The sequence below is a fragment of the Triticum aestivum genome, chromosome 5B (genome assembly GCF_018294505.1).
Source record: "Triticum aestivum cultivar Chinese Spring chromosome 5B, IWGSC CS RefSeq v2.1, whole genome shotgun sequence".
Classification (NCBI taxonomy): domain Eukaryota; kingdom Viridiplantae; phylum Streptophyta; class Magnoliopsida; order Poales; family Poaceae; genus Triticum; species Triticum aestivum.
In genome coordinates, this window is record NC_057807.1 from 267,370,525 (window position 1) to 267,390,753 (window position 20,229).

Below are 20,229 nucleotides of genomic sequence, written 5' to 3' on the forward strand. Positions count from 1 at the left end.
CAGGTTGATGTGGAAGGAGTACCGTGGGATCATGTGGTAAGCCCTACATACTGTAGTCCTCTTTACTATTAAATGGAAGGCTTGTCTCATACCATCATTGACACTCTAAGGCCGTGGTCACACATTCACATGTGATTGGGGCAAGGCCGATGTGGGAGTAGATTGCAGTTACATATCCCAATGTCATACTCTTTAATGTTAAAAGGATGGCCTATGTCACACCATTTGTCGATGCTCCTAAGTCATTCATTTGTCTCATGCGGTCGCCGCTCATAAGTGATATCCCCTGGTTGATGTTGAATGAGCAGTGTGGGCTCACGTGCTAAGCCCTTCATATTATAGCCCTCTTTGTTGCTAATAGAAAGGCTTGTGTCATGATATCATCCAGATCTAGAGTTGTGCATTTGCCTCACATGGTCGCACACTCACATGTGTTGAGGTAAGGCCGACATGGAAGGATTAATTTGGGGGTTACACTAAGCCCATTGACTTGTAGTCCTATTTGATGCTAAAAGGAAGATTGGTGACATGCCATCATTGATGCTCTTGAGTCGTCCATTCGCCACCCGCAGTCACATGCTGCTACCTCTTGAGCACTGCGTTGGATTTCCCCGAAGAGGAGAGGATGATGCAGCAAAGTAGCGTAAGTATTTCCCTCAGTTTTTTAGAACCAAGGTATCAATCCAGTAGGAGACCACGCACAAGTCCCTCGTACCTACACAAAATGATAGCTCCTCGCAACCAACGCGATTAGGGGTTGTCAATCCCTTCACGGTCACTTACGAGAGTGAGATCTGATAGAGATGATAAATAATATTTTTGGTATTTTTTGGTATATATATGCAAAGTGAAAAGTAAAAGGAAAAGTAAAAACAAAGCAAGTAATAAAGTAATGGAGATTGATATGATGAGAATAGACCCGGGGGCCATAGGTTTCACTAGTGGCTTCTCTCAAGAGCATAGATATTCTACGATGGGTGAACAAATTACTGTTGAGCAATTGACAGAATTGAGCATAGTTATGAGTATATCTAGGTATGATCATGTATATAGGCATCACGTCCAAGACAAGTAGATCGAAACGATTCTGCATCTACTACTATTACTCCACTCATCGACCGCTATCCAGCATGCATCTAGAGTATTAAGTTAAAAACAGAGTAACGCCTTAAGCAAGATGACATGATATAGAGGGATAAATTCATGCAATATGAGAAAAAAAACCCATCTTGTTATCCTCGATGGCAACAATACATTACGTGCCTTGCTGCCCCTTCTGTCACTGGGAAAGGACACCGCAAGATTGAACCCAAAGCTAAGCACTTCTCCCATTGCAAGAACTACCAATCTAGTTGGCCAAACCAAACGGATAATCCGAAGAGACTTGCAAAGATAACTCAATCATACATAAAAGAATTCAGAGAAGATTCAAATATTATTCATAGATAAGCTGGATCATAAACCCACAATTCATCGGTCTCAACAAACACACCGCAAAACAAGATTACATCGAATAGATCTCCACGAGAGAGGGGGAGAACATTGTATTGAGATCCAAAAAGAGAGAAGAAGCCATCTAGCTACTAGCTATGGACCCGAAGGTCTGAAGTAAACTACTCACACTTCATCGGAGGGGCTATGGTGTTGATGTAGAAGCCCTCCGTGGTGAATGCCCCCTCCGGCGGAGCTCCAGAATAGGCCCCAAGATGGCATCTCGTGGATACAGAAGGTTGCGGCGGTGGAATTAGGTTTTTGGCTCCTCTTTTGATCGTTTGGGGATACGTAGGTATATATAGGAGGAAGGAGTACGTCGGTGGAGCAACAGGGGGCCCACGAGGCAGGGGGCGCGCCCTATGGGGGGCCCACCCCGTGACCGCCTCTTTTGTTCCTTGGAGCAGGGTCCAAGTCTCCTGGATCACGTTCGGTGAGAAAATCACATTCCCGAAGGTTCCATTCCGTTTGGACTCCGTTTGATATTCCGTTTCTTTGAAACACCGAAATAGGCAAAAAAACAGCAATTCTGGGCTGGGCCTCTGGTTAATAGGTTAGTCCCAAAATAATATAAAAGTGCAAAATAAAGCCCAATATAGTCCAAAATAGTAGATAAAGTAGCATGGAGCAATCAAAAATTATAGATATGTTGGAGACGTATCAGGCATCCCCAAGCTTAACTCCTGCTCGTCCTCGAGTAGATAAATGATAAAAAAGAATTTTTGATGCGGAGTGATACTTTGGCATAATTTCAATGTAAATCTTCTTAATTGTGGCATGAATATTCAGATCCGAGAGATTCAAGACAAAAGTTCATATTGACATAAAAAATAATAATACTTCAAGCATACTAATCAAAGCAATCATGTCTTCTCAAAATAGCATGGCAAAAGAAAGTCCATCCCTACAAAATCATATAGTTAGGCTATGCTTCATTTTCGTCACACAAAGATGTTCCCAACTTCTATACCCCCGATGACAAGCCAAGCAATTGTTTCATACTTAAATAATCTCAAACTTTTTCAACATTCACGCAATATATGAGCGTGAGCCATGGATATAGCACAATGGGTAGAATAGAATATGATGATGGGGATTGTGTGGAGAAGACAAAAAAGGAGAAAGTCTCACATTGACGAGGATAATCAACGGGCTATGGAGATGCCCATTAATTGATGTCAACATGAGGAGTAGGGAATGCCATGCAACGGATGCACTAGAGCTAGGAATGCTCAACAAAAGAAACCTAGTGGGTGTGCATCCAACTCGCTTGCTCATGAAGACCTAGGGCATTTGAGGAAGCCCATCGTAGGAATATACAAGCCAAGTTCTATAATGAAAAATTCTCACTAGTATAAAAAGACAACTTATGAGACTCACTATATGAAGAACAAGGTGCTACTTTGAAGCACAAGATATGAGACTCACTACATGAAGAACAAGGTGCTACTTTGAAGCACAAGTGTGGAAAAAGAGATAGTAGCATTACCCTTTTTATTTATTTTCTTTTTTTGGGGGCCTTTCTTTTTTTGGCCTTTCTTTCATTTTTTGTTGTTGTTTGGGCAATGCTCTAATAATGATGATCATCACACTTCTATTGATTACAACATAAGGATTACAACTCGAAACTTAGAACAAGATATGACTCTATATGAATGCCTCCGGCGGTGTACCGGGATGGTGCAATGAATCAAGAGTGACATGTATGAAAAATAATGCATGGTGGCTTTGCCACAAATACGATGTCAACTACATGATCATGCAATGGCAATATGACAAAAGTAATGTATGTCATGATGATGATGATGGAAGTTGCATGGCAATATATCTCGGAATGGCTATGGAAATGCCATGATAGGTAGGTATGGTGGCTGTTTTGAGGAAGATATAAGGAGGTTTATGTGTGATAGAGCATATCGTATCACGGGGTTTGGATGCACCAGCGAAGTTTGCACCAACTCTCAAGGTGAGAAAGGGTAATGCACGGTACCGAAGAGGCTAGCAAAGGCGGAAAGGTGAGAGTGCGTATAATCCATGGACTCAACATTAGTAAAAAGAACTCATATACTTATTGCAAAAATTTAGAAGTCATCAAAAATCAAGTACTACGTGCATGCTCCTAGGGGGATAGATTGGTAGGAAAAGACCATCGCTCGTCCCCGACCGCCACTCATAAGGATGCACAAGCTAGGTACACTTCTTGTTTCAAATTTGTTACACAACTTTAACCATACGTGCATGCTACGGGACTTGCAAACTTCAACACACGCATTTCTCAAATTCACAATTACTCAACTAGCACGACTTTGATATTATCACCTCCATATCTCAAAACAATTATCAAGCATCAAACTTATCTTAGTATTCAACTCACTCAAAAGAAAGTTTCACATATCTTGAATACCAAGTATATTAATATTAAGCAAATTACCATGCTATTAACGACTCTCAAAATAATCTAAGTGAAGCATGAGAGATCAATAGTTTCTTTAAAACAAATCCACCACCGTGCTCTAAAAGATCTAAGTGAAGTACTAGAGCAAAAATTATCACGCTCAAAAGATATAAGTGAAGCACTTAGAGTATTCTAACAAATTCCAATTCATGCATGGCTCTCTCAAAAGATGTGTACATCAATGATGATTGTGGTAAACTAATAAGCAAAGACGCAAATAATACAAGACGCTCCAAGCAAAACACATATCATGTGGTGAATAAAAATATAGCTCCAAGTAAATTACCGATGGAAGTAGACGAAAGAGGGGATGCCTTCCGGGGCATCCCCAAGCTTTGACTTTTTGGTGTCCTTGGATTATCTTGGGGTGCCATGGGCATCCCCAAGCTTAGGCTCTTGCCACTCCTTGTTCCATAATCCATCAAAAGAATTCACCCAAAACTTGAAAACTTCACAACACAAAACTCAATAGAAATCTCGTGAGCTCCGTTAGAGAAAGAAAACAAAAGACTACTCTAAGGTACTGTAATGAACTCATTCTTTATTTATATTGGTGTTAAACCTACTGTATTCCAACTTCTCTATGGATCATAAACTATTTTACTAGCCATAGATTCATCAAAATAAGCAAACAACACACGCAAAACAGAATCTGTCAAAAACAGAACAGTCTGTAGTAATCTGTAACTAATGCAAACTTCTGGAACTCTAAAAATTCTACCAAACTAGGAAGTCCTGTACAATTTTTTTATTGAACAGAAGCAAAAAGAATCAACGCAAAATCACGTTTCTGTGATTTAACAAAATTATATTCGTGCGCGCAAAGTTTCTGTTTTTCAGCAGAATCAAATCAACTATCATCGTAGATATCCTATAGGTTCTACTTGGCACAAACACTAATTAAAAGATAAAACCACATCCAAACAGAGGATAGATGGATTATTTATTCCTAAACAGAAGCAAAAACATAAAACAAAAATAAAATTGGGTTGCCTCCCAACAAGCGCTATCGTTTAACGCCCCTAGCTAGGCATAAAAGCAAGGATAGATCTAGGTATTGCCATCTTTTGTAGGCAATCCATAAGTGGCTCTCATGATAGATTCATATGGTAATTTTACTTTCTTTCTAGGGAAGTGTTTCATGCCCTTCTTTAAGGGAAATTGGAATCTAATATTCCCTTCCTCCATATCAATAATTGCACCAACCGTTCTAAGGAAAGGTCTACCAAGAATAATAGGACATGAAGGATTGTAATCTATATCAAGAACGATAAAATCTACGGGCACATAATTCCTATTTGCAACAATAAGAACATCATTAATTCTTCCCATAGGCTTTTTAATAGTGGAATCCGCAAGATGCAAGTTTAGAGAGCCATCATCAAAGTCACGGAAATCTAGCAAATCACACAAAGTTTTGGGAATAGTAGAGACACTAGCACCCAAATCACACAAAGCATGAAACTCATAATCTTTAATTTTAATTTTAATAGTAGGTTCCCACTCATAATAGAGTTTTCTAGGGATAGAAACTTTCAACTCAAGTTTTTCTTCATAAGATTGCATCAAGGCATCAACAATGTGTTCGGTAAAGGCCTTATTTTGACTATAAGCATGAGGAGAATCTGGCACGGATTGCAACAAGGAAATACAATCAATTAAAGAGCAACTTTCATAATTAAATTCCTTGAGATCCAAAATAGTGGGTTTAGCAACATCTAGGTTTTTATTTCTTTCAATCCCACTTTTATCAATTTCATCATCAAGATCTAGAAACTCCGAATTCTTAGAACGTCTTCTAGGTAAAGGAAGATCATATTCAGTTTCATCAAGATTCATATTGCAAAACAAAGATTTAATGGGGGACACATCAATAACTTTTAGATCTTCATCTTGATTTTCAAAGGAATTTGGTTTAGCGGCCATCTTATTGACTAAGGTAGCTTGCATATCCGAAATTTCAGCGGTCATCTTTTCAAGACGAGCAATTTGGGCTTTTATACCATCAAATTCTTATCATCGAGTTCTTTATTCATATAACTCATAAAACTTTTTTGTTCCTTAAGCTCGTTTCTAAAGAAATTATTATGCTCAAATTGCAAAACCATAAACTTTCTTACATTGCTTTCGATCTCCTCTAGCCTTTTAAGGCGAAGGTCACCAAATCTAGGTAGAGCCATCGCGACAAGCAAGCAAACTAACATGCGAGCAAACAAACGGATGAGGAAAAAGGCAACGGAAAAAAGAGGAGATTGGGAAAGAGAGGGCGAATAAAACGGCAAGGGTGAAGTGGGGAGAGGACAACGAGAGGCAAATGGCAAATAATGTAATGCGAGAGATAAGGATTGTGATGGGTACTTGGTATGATTGACTTGCTCTGGCATGAGCTTCCCTGGCAATGGCGCCAGAAATTCTTCTTGCTACCTCTTGAGCACTGCGTTGGATTTCCCCGAAGAGGAGAGGATGATGCAGCAAAGTAGCGTAAGTATTTCCCTCAGTTTTTGAGAACCAAGGTATCAATCTAGTAGGAGACCACGCACAAGTCCCTCGTACCTACACAAAACGATAGCTCCTCGCAACCAACGCGATTAGGGGTTGTCAATTCCTTCACGGTCACTTACGAGAGTGAGATCTGATAGAGATGATAAATAATATTTTTGGTATTTTTTGGTATATAGATGCAAAGTGAAAAGTAAAAGTCAAAGTAAAAACAAAGCAAGTAATAAAATAATGGAGATTGATATGATGAGAATAGACCCGGGGGCCATAGGTTTCACTAGTGGCTTCTCTAGATATTCTACGGTGGGTGAACAAATTACTATTGAGCAATTGACAGAATTGAGCATAGTTATGAGTATATCTAGGTATGATCATGTATATAGGCATCACGTCCAAGACAAGTAGATCGAAACGATTCTGCATCTACTACTATTACTCCACTCATCGACCGCTATCCAGCATGCATCTAGAGTATTAAGTTAAAAACAGAGTAACGCCTTAAGCAAGATGACATGATGTAGATGGATAAATTCATGCAATATGATAAAAAAAACCATCTTGTTATCCTCGGTAGCAACAATACAATACGTGCCTTGTTGCCTCTTCTGTCACTGGGAAAGGACACCGCAAGATTTAACCCAAAGCTAAGCACTTCTCCCATTGCAAGAACTACCAATCTAGTTGGCCAGACCAAACGGATAATTCAAAGAGACTTGCAAAGATAACCCAATGATACATAAAAGAATTCAGAGAAGATTCAAATATTATTCATAGATAAGCTGGATCATAAACCCACAATTCATCGGTCTCAACAAACACACCGCAAAAAGAAGATTACATCGAATAGATCTCCACGAGAGAGGGGGAGAACATTGTATTGAGATCCAAAAAGAGAGAAGAAGCCATCTAGCTACTAGCTATGGACCCGAAGGTCTGAGGTAAACTACTCACACTTCATCGGAGGGGCTATGGTGTTGATGTAGAAGCCCCTCCGTGGTGGATGCCCCCTCCGGCGGAGCTCCGGAACAGGCCCCAAGATGGGATCTCATGGATACAGAAGGTTGCGGCGGCGGAATTAGGTTTTTGGCTCCTCTTCTGATCGTTTGGGGATACGTAGGTATATATAGGAGGAAGGAGTACGTCGGTGGAGCAACAGGGGGCCCATGAGGCAGGGGGCGCGCCCTAGGGGGGGCGCCCCCCACCCTCGTGACCGCCTCTTTTGTTCCTTGGAGCAGGGTCCAAGTCTCCCGGATCATGTTCGGTGAGAAAATCACGTTCCCGAAGGTTTCATTCCGTTTGGACTCCGTTTGATATTCCGTTTCTTCGAAACACTGAAATAGGCAAAAAAACAATTCTGGGTTGGGCCTCCGGTTAATAGGTTAGTCCCAAAAATAATATAAAAGTGGAAAATAAAGCCCAATATAGTTCAAAACAGTAGATAAAGTAGCATGGAGCAGATACGTTGGAGACGTATCACATGCTTACACGTGATGGAGTCAAACAGACATGGGAATGAGTAGTGTGGGGTCACATGCTGAGGTTGTCGCGATGTAGTCCTCTTTTAGCGCTAACATGAAGGCCAACATGACACTATTTTCGGCGCGCTTTAGCTATCCATTTGTCTCCTTTAGTCGCACACTCATAGGCGATGGAGCATGAATTCGTGGAAGGAGTAGCGTGGAGTCATGTGATAACCACATAGCAATGTATCCTTACGGTCACACCATCGTTGATGCTTTCAAGCTGTTCATTTGCCTCACATGGGGCCACAGGCTAAGCCCATGCACAGTCCTCTTTAGTGTTAGAAGAAAGAGAATGTCACAATGATTTTTTGGGATGTAAAACCATGGTTAAAAGCATTGCAAGTGAACCCAATGTGGTTTGTGAAGGGAAAAGATAGAAAAGGACAATATCTGGATTACACATTGTGAGACAAATTGACTTTCACTAGCAACAAAGATACCCATGTTATCCATGCACAAGTACTTTGTAAGAAATTGGTGGAGAATGATTAATTAAGGCACTCACTGATCAGAGTGTTATGCTATATCAGTGGTTTGGTTCTGTTATGAGGAAAACAATCTCAAGAATGGAATTAAGAGGATCTTTAGTGCTTCCCTGGAATCTCTTTAACTATCTAAAAAACTCTAGTTTGAGGAGTTATACCCGATCTAGCCCTTCCCTCATATCTTTAATTTCTCAAAAGTTTAAGGAGTTACCCCTCAAAACAGTGCTCTGCACTTAAACTTAAGCAACCACTCAAAATATCCTTAAACCTATTCTTTCCTCTCTCAAACTCAGCCACCGCCGCTAGCCTCCTCGACAACAACATATCAGAGCTCCCCATCGTCCGTGTCGAGGCACTATAGCATGACACACTTAGCTTCACACCGTTCTCACACTCAATGCTCAGAAGGAGGGAGACACACACCATCATAGACCCTCTTGATCCGTCCATTCTACCCATGCGGCAGCACACTCACACACAACAAACGACGGGGTTGGTTTGATGTGGGAAGGGTAGCACTGGGTCATGATGTCATCCTCTTCGAATGTTAAGAGGATGGGTAACGTCACACCTTGGTCGAAGATCTTGAGCTATTCATTTTCCTCATGTGGTGGCCGTTCACCCCATGTATTGATGTGGAAGGAGTAGCGTGAGGTCATATTGTTGTCCTCATCGGTGTTAAGAGGACAGACAATATCTCACCATTTTTCTGACTCTCCCGAGCCAATTTTTCCACATGTGCCCGTCGCCTACCATGTGTTGATGTAGAAGTAGTAGCACGGGGTACATTTTCCCCACATGGTGGCACAGTCACATATGATGAGTTTGGGATGATGTGGAAAGGGCAGTGTAGGGTGACGCCCTAAGCGTGTCATGTCGTCGTCCTCTTCAGTGTTAAAACCAGGAATAGGGTCACACCATTGTTGACCCTCCTTAAGTCATTCATTTGCCTCATGTGTCCACCGGCCACCGCCTATGATGACGTGGAAGGAGTTTCATGGTTCCACATGCTAATCCCGCCAAATTATAGTCCTCTTCGTTGTGAAAAGGAAGGTTGGTGTCGCACCATCGTCGACTCCCTTGGGATATCCATTTGTCTCACGCGGTGACCCACTTACTCGCGATGAGATGTTTCTAATTTGTAATGACTACCATAGGGTCACACCCTCGGCCTGTCATATTTTCTTCCTCTTCAATGTCAAAAGGATGGCCAATGATACACCATTTGTCGATGCTCCTAAGCCATTCATTTGTCTCATGTATTCGCCACTCACAAGTGATAGCCCTAGGTTGTTGTGGAAGAAGTAGCATGGGATCACGTGCCGAGCCATTCATATTGTAGTCCTCTTTACTATTAAAAGGAAAGCTTGTCTCAACTATCATTGCCACTCTAGAGCTGCGGTCGCACACTCACACGTGATTGGGGCCGATGTGGAATGTGTAGTTTGTAGTTGCACTAAGCCCATTGACATGTAGTCATCTTAGATGTTAAAAGACAAATATTGGTGACATGACATCGTTGATGCTCTTGAGTTATCCATTTGCCTCACGCGGTTTTATGCTTACACATGTTGGGGCCGAACCGACATGTAAATGAGTAGTGTGGAGTCATGTTGAGCCCATCGCATTGTATTCATGTTTTAGTGTTAACAAGAAGGCCGACATGACACCCTTTTCGACGCTATCAAGTTGTGCATTTGCCTCCCTTAGCCGCTTACTCATAAGTGATGGAGCATGATGTAGTGGAAGGAGAAGCGTGGAGTCATGTGATAAACACATAACTCTGTAGCCCTAAGGTCACACCATCGCCGATGTTGTCAAGCTCTGCATTTGCCTCACATGGGGTTACATGCTTAAGCCCATGCATAGTCCTCTTCGATGTTAGAAGAAAGTGAATGTCACACAACTTTTCTTAGTATGTCAAACCATGGTTAAAAATCATTGGACACCAGACATAGTTTCTGGAAGAAGAGCAATAGAAAAGGAAAGCATTAGAATTACGCACCGAGACAAATTGCCTTTCACTAGCCACGAATATACCCATGTCATCCATGCACACTTACTTTTTAATTAATTGGTAGAGTGAGATTAATTGAAGCACTTATTGATCATATTGTATGCTATATCAATGGATTGGTTTTGTTGCAAAAATCAGGAAAATAATCTCGGGAATGGAATTAAAAACATCTTTAGTACTTCCCTCAAATCTGTTGAACTATATAAAAACTTAAGTATGAGGACTTATACCTGATCTAGCCCTTCCCTCATATCTTTAGTTTCTCAAAATTTGAAGGAGTTACCCCTCAAACCCCCTGCTTAAATTTAAGCAGCCACTCAAAATCTCCATAAAACTTTTCTCTCTCTCAAACTCAGTCACTGCCCACCTCCTCGACGACAATGTCTTAGATTTCCCCATCATCCATGTCGTCTACGCGTAGCATGCCGACAACCCCCATGTTTTCTCCCTCCTCAGCGATCACCCTGCTCCCATAATCGCCGTTGTCGCCCTCCACCATGGCTACAACAAAGAAGAACAAAATGATCAAGATGACTCACACATAACTTTTCAAGAGCTACTGGCCTCTCGGAAGAGAACATCATTGAGGAGGAGCAGCCGTCAAAGGGCCCCACCATGCCGCATGCATCATTCGTCTCTATTGTCGGGATCCTTCGTTGGAGACCGATATGGTGGCAGAGGTGGTGACATGGGTGAAGACAAGGCTCCGACCCTCGTCGATCCGCGTGGGAAGGATATATTAGGGCGGAGGCGCGGGGGGTCAACACGGGTTAGACCCTGTCACGAAAACACGCATGACCAACACCATGAAGATGTGTCCCCCATTGTTGTAGAGCTTGAGGTGGAAAATTTTGACACCATTAGTGTAGAACATGGCGCAGTAGATGCCAAAGGGGCCCTGCTCGATGAATACCTTGATGCACAAGTGAACAGAGGCAGAGGGACATGGCCTATCTCGGTGGATTTGGGTGGGATGTCGATTTGGAGAAGAAAGGAGAGGGAGGGAGATGTGCTTCCATGCGGGACCCAGGGTGTAGAGGGAGAAGAAAGGAGAAGGGTAGAGATGGGCTTTCTGTCTTCTTGAGAATGGAATTAAGAACATCTTTACTCCTTCCTTTAAATCTCTTAACTATGTAAAAAAAACTTCAATTTGAGGACTTATACCCAATCTAGTCCTTCCCTCATATATGTAATTTCTCAAAAGTTTAAGGAGTTACCCCTCAAAACATCCCTCCTTGCTTAAATTTAAGCATCCACTCGAAATCTCCCTAAAGCTTCTCTCTACCCTCTCAAACTCAGTCACCACCCACCTCCTCGACGACAACGTCTTGGAGCTCCCTGTCGTCCGTGCCGACTACATGTGGCCTCATCGACCCCCTCCCACGCTTTCTCCCTCCTCACGATCGTCTTACTCCCGAAATCGCCTCCATCACTCTCCATCATGGCTAGAAATATAGAAGAACAAACGATCGAGATGGCTCACACGTAACTCGTCCAAAGCTATTGGCCTCTCGGGAGAGGTCATGGCTCGGGGGAGGAGTCGAAGGGTCCCATGATAGTCGTGCTCCTTCATCGGAGGCCGAGCTGGTGGCAGAGGTGGAGATGAGGCTCTGGCCCTCGCCAGCTGGTGTGGGGAGGATCATGCTGGGGCGGAGGAGTAGGAGGTCGGCGCGAGTTAGGCCCTGTCAGGAAGACGCGCATAGAGAAGATAATGAAGTCATAGCCCATGTCGTTTTAGTGCTTTGGGTAGGACACCTTGACACCATTGGTGTAGATCATGGCGCAGTAGACGCCAAAGGGGCCCCGCTCGGTGAATACCTTGACGCGCAAGCCGACAAAGGCAAAGGGACATGGTGTATCTCGGTGGAAATTCAACTGGAATTTTCACAGAAACGGTTCAACGATATGCATCGAACTTTTTCTTGCGACTAATTTTGACAAAACACAGGAACTAATTTTGCTGAAATTTCAGAGAGAAACTGTTGGATTTGTGTCTGAATATATGTAAATGTTTATCATTTTGGGTGCAGGCACCACCACAATGGGCGGTGGGAGGCACGAATTGGGCGGGTGCTGGGGAACAAGTACCTATACCTGGGAACCTTTGGTGAGCAGCACCTCCCCCTACTCCTTTGAGCAAGAAAACAGTTTTAATTAATCGGCATTGAAAGGCTACCATTGTTCGTTGTAGAATTGTCCTGCTTAACATTCCGCAAGAGCAGCTGCCCACCTAACTTTTACCAGAATTTTATGATCAAACCTAACACCCACATATATTCAATGGCATGCACTTGTTGTTTCCCTCCCTCCAATGCACCACACCCGGCCTTACCTTAATGCTGCTACCATAATCTCTACCTTTCCTATGTTAATTAGTAGTTATTCTCGCTTTATTTCTACTTTCTTTTTATTTTCTATGTATCTGCAAAAGAAAGAAAGAAAGAAAGAAAAGAAGGGGCAGTGGCAGGGTCAAGATTCAGGACTATGAGACAGACCAAGATACCATCCTGTGTGCAATCCCAAGAGGATTGCTCAACTTGCCCTAAGAATAACATTAAGCAGTAAGCACAGACAAAGCGTTGGATCAGATCATACGCAATGCCCTGCCCTGCACTGCTAATTACCAGTAAATACTGCTTGCATGTGAGCAGCACGTGGTGGGAGTGGTAATGCCACCGGCTGGTGCATAGGGATCTTCAATCTCTCCCTGTCTTCTTTTCACTTGCCTCTCTGACTCAGCAGTGAGTGGTCGCCTCACGTGCATGGGGCATGCCCTCCTCTCTGTCAAAAACAGACCAGATCAAGATTCAGGATCCAAATCACCGCACAAATGATATGATTCACCACACTAACGTCAGGGATAAAAAAGAAAAAAAATCCCCAAAGGGCGAGAAGATCGCCACTGAAGGGCAGGTTGCCACAAGAGTTCTCTAGTTAATTACCGCAGTAGCAAAACACCACAATGAACTCTAGTGACCATCACATGTGAAAGTAGCAAGCATCCCATCCACATCCACTGTCGTCTTTCAGGCAACTAGGATGTGAAATTCAGCATCTTCTGCTCTAGATCATTTACTGACATCACTAAACAACTCTGGTGAGCCCAACTGTAGTCCTGGTCCTGTGCGAGAACAATGGAGCCAATTTGACACAAGTTGATAAATTCTGTGATTTAGCTCACATAGTGCATCTTCTTTCTTCCTGCAGATACCCAAGAGGAAGCAGCCAGGGCCTATGATCTTGCGGCCATCGAATACCGAGGCGCTAACGCCGTAACCAACTTCGACATTAGCCGCTACCTGGACCAGCCGCAGTTACTGGCACAAATGGAGCAGGGGCCACAGGTGGTGCCAGCATTGCAAGAGGAACTTCAACATGATCAACAAAGTGACAACGCAGTCCAAGAGCTCAACTCGGGTGAAGCGCAGAAGCCGGGTAGCGTCAACGAGCCGATTGCAGTGGATGACACAGACAGCGCCGGAGACATCGGTGCCCCCCTTGTGTTTGACAGCGGCGTCGAGGAGAACCTGTGGAGCCCTTGCATGGATTATGATTTGGACCCCATCTTTGGACGCGACATCAGCAACTCGATGAATCTGAGCGAGTTCTTCAACGACCCCACCTTCGAGAGCAACATCGGGTACCTGTTCGAAGGATGTCCCGACATCGATGACTGCAGCACCAGGCATGGCGCAGGCCTGGCGGCGCTCGGTTTTCTCAAGGAAGGTGACGATAATATGAAGGATGTTCCAGACATGGATGCAGAAATAACTCCTCAAGCAAACGACGTCTCCTGCCCTCCAAAAATGATCACCGTGTGTAATTGAGTATCTCTATGCCCTCATGTCCAAGGAAGGTTTCAGGTTTTCATGTTGGGTATACTTCTTAGCTAGCTTCTTGTAGGCTGTCTGTCTGTCTGATCAGGTCGGAGAAATTCATGTGTTCATCCCCATCCTTTGAGAAAAACCCAAAGGCATTCTACTTGGTATGGTATGAGTGCCAATGTTCCTTTTTCTTCTCCTTGAAAGTTACCAGAAGGCTAATATACTAACCTCAACGAGATGTGCTCACTTAACCTCGGTTTAACCAATCACATTGTGACAGCTTACAAGTTTCATTCATGTATTTACCCTTTATGTTTTGAGTTGGATTCATATATTTATACTTGTTCCTATAGAAGTCACATCGTGTGATCCCAATATATTACTCCCTCTGTAAAACATCTTATATTTGTTTGAGAACGTATTACAATATACTCCCTCCGTTCCTAAATATAAGTCCTTTTAGTGATTCCAATATGGACTACATACGGAGCAAAACGAGTGAATCTACACTCTAAACTATGCTATATACATCCGTATGTAGTTCATATTGGAATCTCTACAAAGACTTATACTCCCTCCATTCGGAATTACTTGTCGCGGAAATGGATGTATCTAGACGTATTTTAGTTCTAGATACATCGGTTTCCGAGACGAGTAATTCCGAACGGAGGGAGTATTTAGGAACGGAGGAAGTAGCTTGCTTGATTTGGAAATTCCCGCTACGAATGCATAATGTCTTAGGTCCCAAAAAAAAACTTGATGGAAGAATCTTAACTTTTCATTCAACACAAATGTGTCATCTGTGGTAAAAACAAAAACAAATGCCAAGTATTTAGAAGCAACGTTCTTGCAACAAGTTTTCGCCGTAGAAATAGTTCAATAAAAGTTCCTGTCATGGCTATTCTTTTTTCTTTTCTAATCAGAAAAAACAGAGGCAGAACCTCAGGATATATAGAGCGGGTTTCCTTGTAAACCGAATGTTTATTTGGCGCATTGTCATGTTATACAGTACCAACTAAATAGTGGAAATGACATACGTATCAAACTTAACAAAGGGCTACATAACATTTCCTTTTGTTCTTCTCGAGATGACATGAAATGTATAAGAGGGAGCCTGTAACCGATGGTTTCTCTACACGGCAAGGTGGGAGACAAGGAATGGATCATCAGTCATCAAGCCAACCGCAGGAGCCTGGCTGTGGATGCGGGAACAAGTGCTTCGGCGCGAAAGAATCGATGGGCTTCACCCTACCGCGGCCTGTTTCTGCCGGCTCAGGGGACTGAGATGGATTGCAGGACGCTAGGCGGTCAAGTAGCTCGTCTTCGTCGGGTATATCGTGCCCCTGAGATGCACCTCTATGCCTTTCTGCTGCACCAGGATTTCTCACATCTGGAAAGACAATATGGTCCCTCTTGGGAGTTCCTAGCTCTTCTTGAATCTCATGCTTCCTGAAAACATTTACAGAAATTCACAGAGGGTACCAGAAACCAAGACAAATGGAAAACAGGAGAAATTATGTGGCTGATCAAAGTAGGAGAATCAACAGACCTGCAGTAGATTAAAATTTGATCAGGTAGAATGCCATCCCATGCCCTTTGCGGAGTAGCCTCTTCCTCGTCCTCTATCAAGGAAATATCCCTGGAAAACAAGTAAAGGTGAGGACCAGAAATTCTTATTTTCTGCAATGGGACATAACATAAGAGACCGGGTTGAGGATGGCAATGCAAAGGCAAACCTTGGCAAGCACTTCCGGTGGTATACAGTTGGACAGCGCCTGCATACTGCGAATTGCATTTCCTTGTCATGCTTGTTCTCTGCTTCCTTACACCGCTTACATTTATGCACGGGACAACTGAATTCCAGTCCACCAGCAACACATTGCTCAAAACATGTTGCCTTGGCTTTGTTATCAGGGTAGAGTATTTTAGCAACACATCCCGGGTGGTAAAAGTGCCCACACTTTTGCTCCTTACATTGGAATACCTGAAAAGCCATCAAGAAGTTGGTAAGAAAATTAAGTATTTTAAGATGAGAACACACAAGCATTATACTCCCTCCATTTTTATTTACTTTGCATATTAGCTTTGACCTAAGTAAAACTTTATAAAGTTTGACCAAATTTATAGAAAACAATATAAACTTTCACAGTAAAAAATACATATGATGCGAAAATATATCCAATGATGATTCTAATGGTATTGATTTGGTATTGTGGATGTTCATATTTTTTCGTATAAATTTGGTCAAAGTTTACAAAGTTTGACTTGAGACAATGCTAACACGCAGAGTAAATAAAAATGGAGGGAGTAATTATTACTCGTATAGATGTGCAGCACACAAAGTCAAACGCCTTCTAAGATTTAATTTCACTGCTAAGCTCTGACACGGTCCTGACATACGCGCATATCCCAATACAAGCTGGCGGATGAGATAAGAAGTTATAAGACCGAGCTCAGATTTGACACAGATGGTTTGGATGCGAGGGGATATGTAATATATGTTTGATTTGGCATGATCGTCAAAATTTCTTATACATGCAGTATATAGTTTTTTTATTAATTCACAGCAACACATTGGTGTTGCACTACTTTCTAACATCTTAGAAAATAGTATAATGAAAAAGGCATCTTGAGATGCTTCCTATTTCTTATAACTTTTGAGCAATATACTTAATTTCATTTCTTCATCTCTTCTGACATAAACAAAGAAAGGAAGTATCAATGAAAGTTAATGAAATGTATCTGTTCTGCATACCTCAGGACCTGCTGTTAAGTTTGAAGACCCCAATAATCCACAAGCAAAACATTGATGCTGCTTATGCTTGCAGTTCTCGCAGAAATATAACCCCTTTTCCTGAATTACCATTCAAAATATGAAGCAAAATGTCAGCTCCTATACATAAATAGAAGTGCAAAATGAAAAACGGCTAAAATATATCGTATACCCCTAGTGCTTTATGCTTTTGCCACTTTGCTTCATTTAGCCCAAGGCTTGTGCACATAGATCTTTCACCATGTTCTTTGGTTGGGTGGAAGGATCTCAGACATCCACCATCACAGCTAAAAAAACATAATGTAAGAAGGAAAATTGAGATAAAGCAAGGAATATGGTTCGTTCAAAGCAACAGGAAATTCAACAAACTTGCATCTATAACACTGGAAACCATAACTCAGTGTTGTGTTACAAACACATTTGATGACAATATTGAAGAAGATCCATATATTTCATTTCAAACATGATGCCTATCACAATATTGGTGGGGCTGAATCACAGAACAACTTCTGGACATAGTGAACGTGCTATCTATTTGGAAACAACTATCATGTGAATGTCAGCTATCTGAGTAGAAAAGTGCAGCATTCCTAGTTTCATTATGGTTGAAGAAACATGGAATCTGTTGCTTCAAGAACACTAATTAACTACAACATTACACAACCAATACCTGCGTTATGTGTCAAGAAACTAAATTGCTCTATAGAGTAGGTCAAAGTTTCAGTGGAGAACGATTCTCGAGGAAAGAAAGTGAATTCGCGATCACAACTGGACATTCATTAAAGATGAAGCCGCTGAAACTTGATTGTAGATGAACCTACCAGATTAATTCACCACCATCGTCGCAAAATGCACAAACTTCCCTCTGCACAAAAATTAGATATGTTAGCTTCGCAAAATTGGGCTTAAGTAGACCAGCAGAAACCGAACACAACATCTGGGAACTAGTAGTTAAGAAAAGGAAAATATGGTAATATGCTAGGCATATGGGTGGAAAAATTCAACTGAATCAAGAAAATGGTTAATCACTTGCCTCCAGAGAAGTCCATGGTTAAGAGCTTAAGGCTACTTGTGTCAAAAATCTGGGAACATGAGTACATCACTGCTAACTTCGTTTATAGCTTTTTAATGGCATTTTTTGAAAGTTGTTTTCTGTAGTCACATTTTTTATTATGCTAAGTTGGCAGTGCCATATTTCAAATTAACCAAGTTCAAAAAGAGCCAAACTTGTTTAAGTTTGACAAACACTGTACAAAAATGTGGTAAGATCTAAAACACCAAATACACATAGTACAAAAAAACATTTTCATAAATAAATAATCTCATGAGACTAATTTGGTGTTATAGGTGTTAATATATTTTTCTATAAACTTGGTCAAACATAAACAAGTTTGCCTTAGGACAAACCCAGAACTTGAATTATTTTGGAACAGAGGTATATGCGGTACCTGCTGAGGCTCAACTGGTGCCTCGCCATTGGCCCTCTTTGGGTTGCTGCTCTGGCCTTCCTTTGGCTCGCGACTGGCACTCTTGTGCCTGCTGTCCTCAACACTCTTTGCCTCGCGGAGTTTGCTCACTCGCACCTTTATCACGGCCATAATCTCCCCCAAGGATCGGGCAAGGCAGATCTGCTGCCAAGACGCAAACTTGTTTAGTTTTTCTTAGGGTTCCAAACATAAAAAGAAAAGTAAAAAAACCGTCAATCTCCCTCCCACCCTCAGCGGAGAAGTGCGGCGACCGAGCCGACAGACCGGACGCGGGCAGAAGTAAGAATCGCTCACCTCGAATCCTCTGGACCTACTCCTCTAGCGGATGCTGCAAAATCTCAGTCGCCGAAACCGCCATAAGGACGATCCCTGGAATTTATGGAGCCTGGGACGCGTGATGGCGAAATCAGACTCGGATCGGTAACAATTACGGAGCCTGACGCGCGTGATTGCAAAAATCAGATTCGGCATAAACGTTATGATGCATAAATCATCTACCGCGTTGGACCCACCAACTAAAATCGCCGACCAGAAAAACAGTCCAACCAACAAGTAGACGACCAACATCTCCAACGACAGCACCGAGGATGTCGCGAGAATACAAGACATCGCCTTCATGAAGAAGAACGACACTAAGACACCGTCGTCTTCCGATCCGGAATACCAAACCTAGAGTTACCCCTGATGCTCGAAGAGGGGCACAGATAACGACCATGGCAGCGCCTCCAAGAAGGAAACAACACCCATGGATGTCTCTGCTGCCAGCACAAGATGCAGGGATTTCGCTCTGGCCAAATCCCGAGCAATCCCAAGCCGTCAGAGAACGAGTCGAAGAAGAGGAAGTCGAGCCTAGGACGGAACTGCGACTACAGTAAGGGGAGCCATGCCCGATGCCAAAGGAGGCACCGGTCGTTGCCGGACGTGTGAGCTTTAGAGGAGGGCAAGGCTGTGTGGCTGGGCGGAATGAGAAGCAACAGGGATGTGACGGTGGCCGGAGGCCCAAATGAGCAAGGATCTAGAAGGAAGTGCAGATCCAGGCTACCGGGACCGGAGCAGCAGGGGCGCCACCGGGCCAAAGGAGCTGGAAGGGGACGCGACTCCTGGAGCGTGCCGGAGCCAAAGATGTGCCTAGATGGACGCCCAACCAAGGGCACCCGCAGGGTGTTGGGTGCGGAGATGCCAAGGAGCAAGCGAGGCATAGGAGCACCAAAATAGTGTACCTCCCAGGGTGCACCGGATCTGAAGTCACGCAGGCCGGCCATGGACGCAGGTCCTTGGCCGCCGGGTCAAAGTCGCCCTTGCGGGGCAGGGGTGGATGATGAAGGAGGCTCGCACGCAGCCAAACTCTCGGTCGGCGCGCTACAGGAAGCAGCAGCCGGTCACAACCTTGCGCCTCCATGGCCGCCTTCGAAAGAGGCTGACACGAGCAGAGGGACGAGTGGTGGGGGCATGGGCGTAGCAAGGAGGGCACGCCTAGTTGCACCAGGAGGAGTCGCAGTCGGGGAGACCAAACACTCCAGCTGCGGGCCGGGATAGCACCAGGGGAGGCCGCTCCCACTGCCAGTGAAGGCAGTCGGAGCCGATGGGGGACATATCTAGGGGAGTGGTGAAGGGAAGGGCAGGAGCGAGGGGGAGAATGGCCCCGCCGCCGCCATCCCTAGGTCCGACGCAGCTT

General features: G+C 43.3%; 2 protein-coding genes across 4 annotated transcripts; one reads left to right on the forward strand and one right to left on the reverse strand.

Annotated features, from left to right (window-relative positions):
• Window positions 1-12,468: 12,468 nt before the first annotated feature.
• On the forward strand, window positions 12,469-14,484 carry LOC123114739 (ethylene-responsive transcription factor WRI1; the record flags this gene model as incomplete). The annotated part of the gene is made up of 2 exons (XM_044536167.1): window positions 12,469-12,577; window positions 13,678-14,484. Coding segments are annotated over 2 exons (729 nt in total), but the record flags the coding sequence as incomplete, so codon positions are not given.
• Window positions 14,485-15,166: 682 nt separating this feature from the next.
• Window positions 15,167-19,130, reverse strand: LOC123111306 (protein ENHANCED DOWNY MILDEW 2). Of its 3 annotated transcripts, none has more exons than XM_044532065.1 (8): window positions 18,849-19,130; window positions 18,516-18,695; window positions 17,889-17,932; window positions 17,240-17,354; window positions 17,050-17,148; window positions 16,031-16,278; window positions 15,844-15,933; window positions 15,167-15,743 (listed from the first exon to the last, which is right to left on the reverse strand). In XM_044532065.1, exons 2-8 carry the CDS (start codon window positions 18,663-18,665, stop codon window positions 15,461-15,463), a joined length of 1,029 nt encoding a protein of 342 aa, XP_044388000.1. In that variant the 5' UTR covers window positions 18,666-18,695; window positions 18,849-19,130; the 3' UTR covers window positions 15,167-15,460. The 3 variants fall into 3 exon arrangements, with proteins under 3 accessions (XP_044388000.1, XP_044387999.1, XP_044388001.1); XM_044532064.1 differs by having other exon boundaries at window positions 18,516-18,698; window positions 18,849-19,100; XM_044532066.1 differs by lacking the exon at window positions 18,849-19,130 and adding an exon at window positions 18,783-18,804.
• Between the last annotated feature and the right edge of the window lie 1,099 nt (window positions 19,131-20,229).

Bases quoted from the DNA above. Each gene is read 5' to 3' on its own strand.
- LOC123111306 (XM_044532065.1), bottom strand. From the start codon at position 18,665: ATGGCCGTGATAAAGGTGCGAGTGAGCAAACTCCGCGAGGCAAAGAGT. The intron at 15,934-16,030 runs GTTTGCCTTTGC...CTTGTTTTCCAG, and splicing joins CACCGGAAGTGCTTGCCAAG to GGATATTTCCTTGATAGAGG. The intron at 15,744-15,843 runs GTCTGTTGATTC...AAATGTTTTCAG, and splicing joins CAAATTTTAATCTACTGCAG to GAAGCATGAGATTCAAGAAG.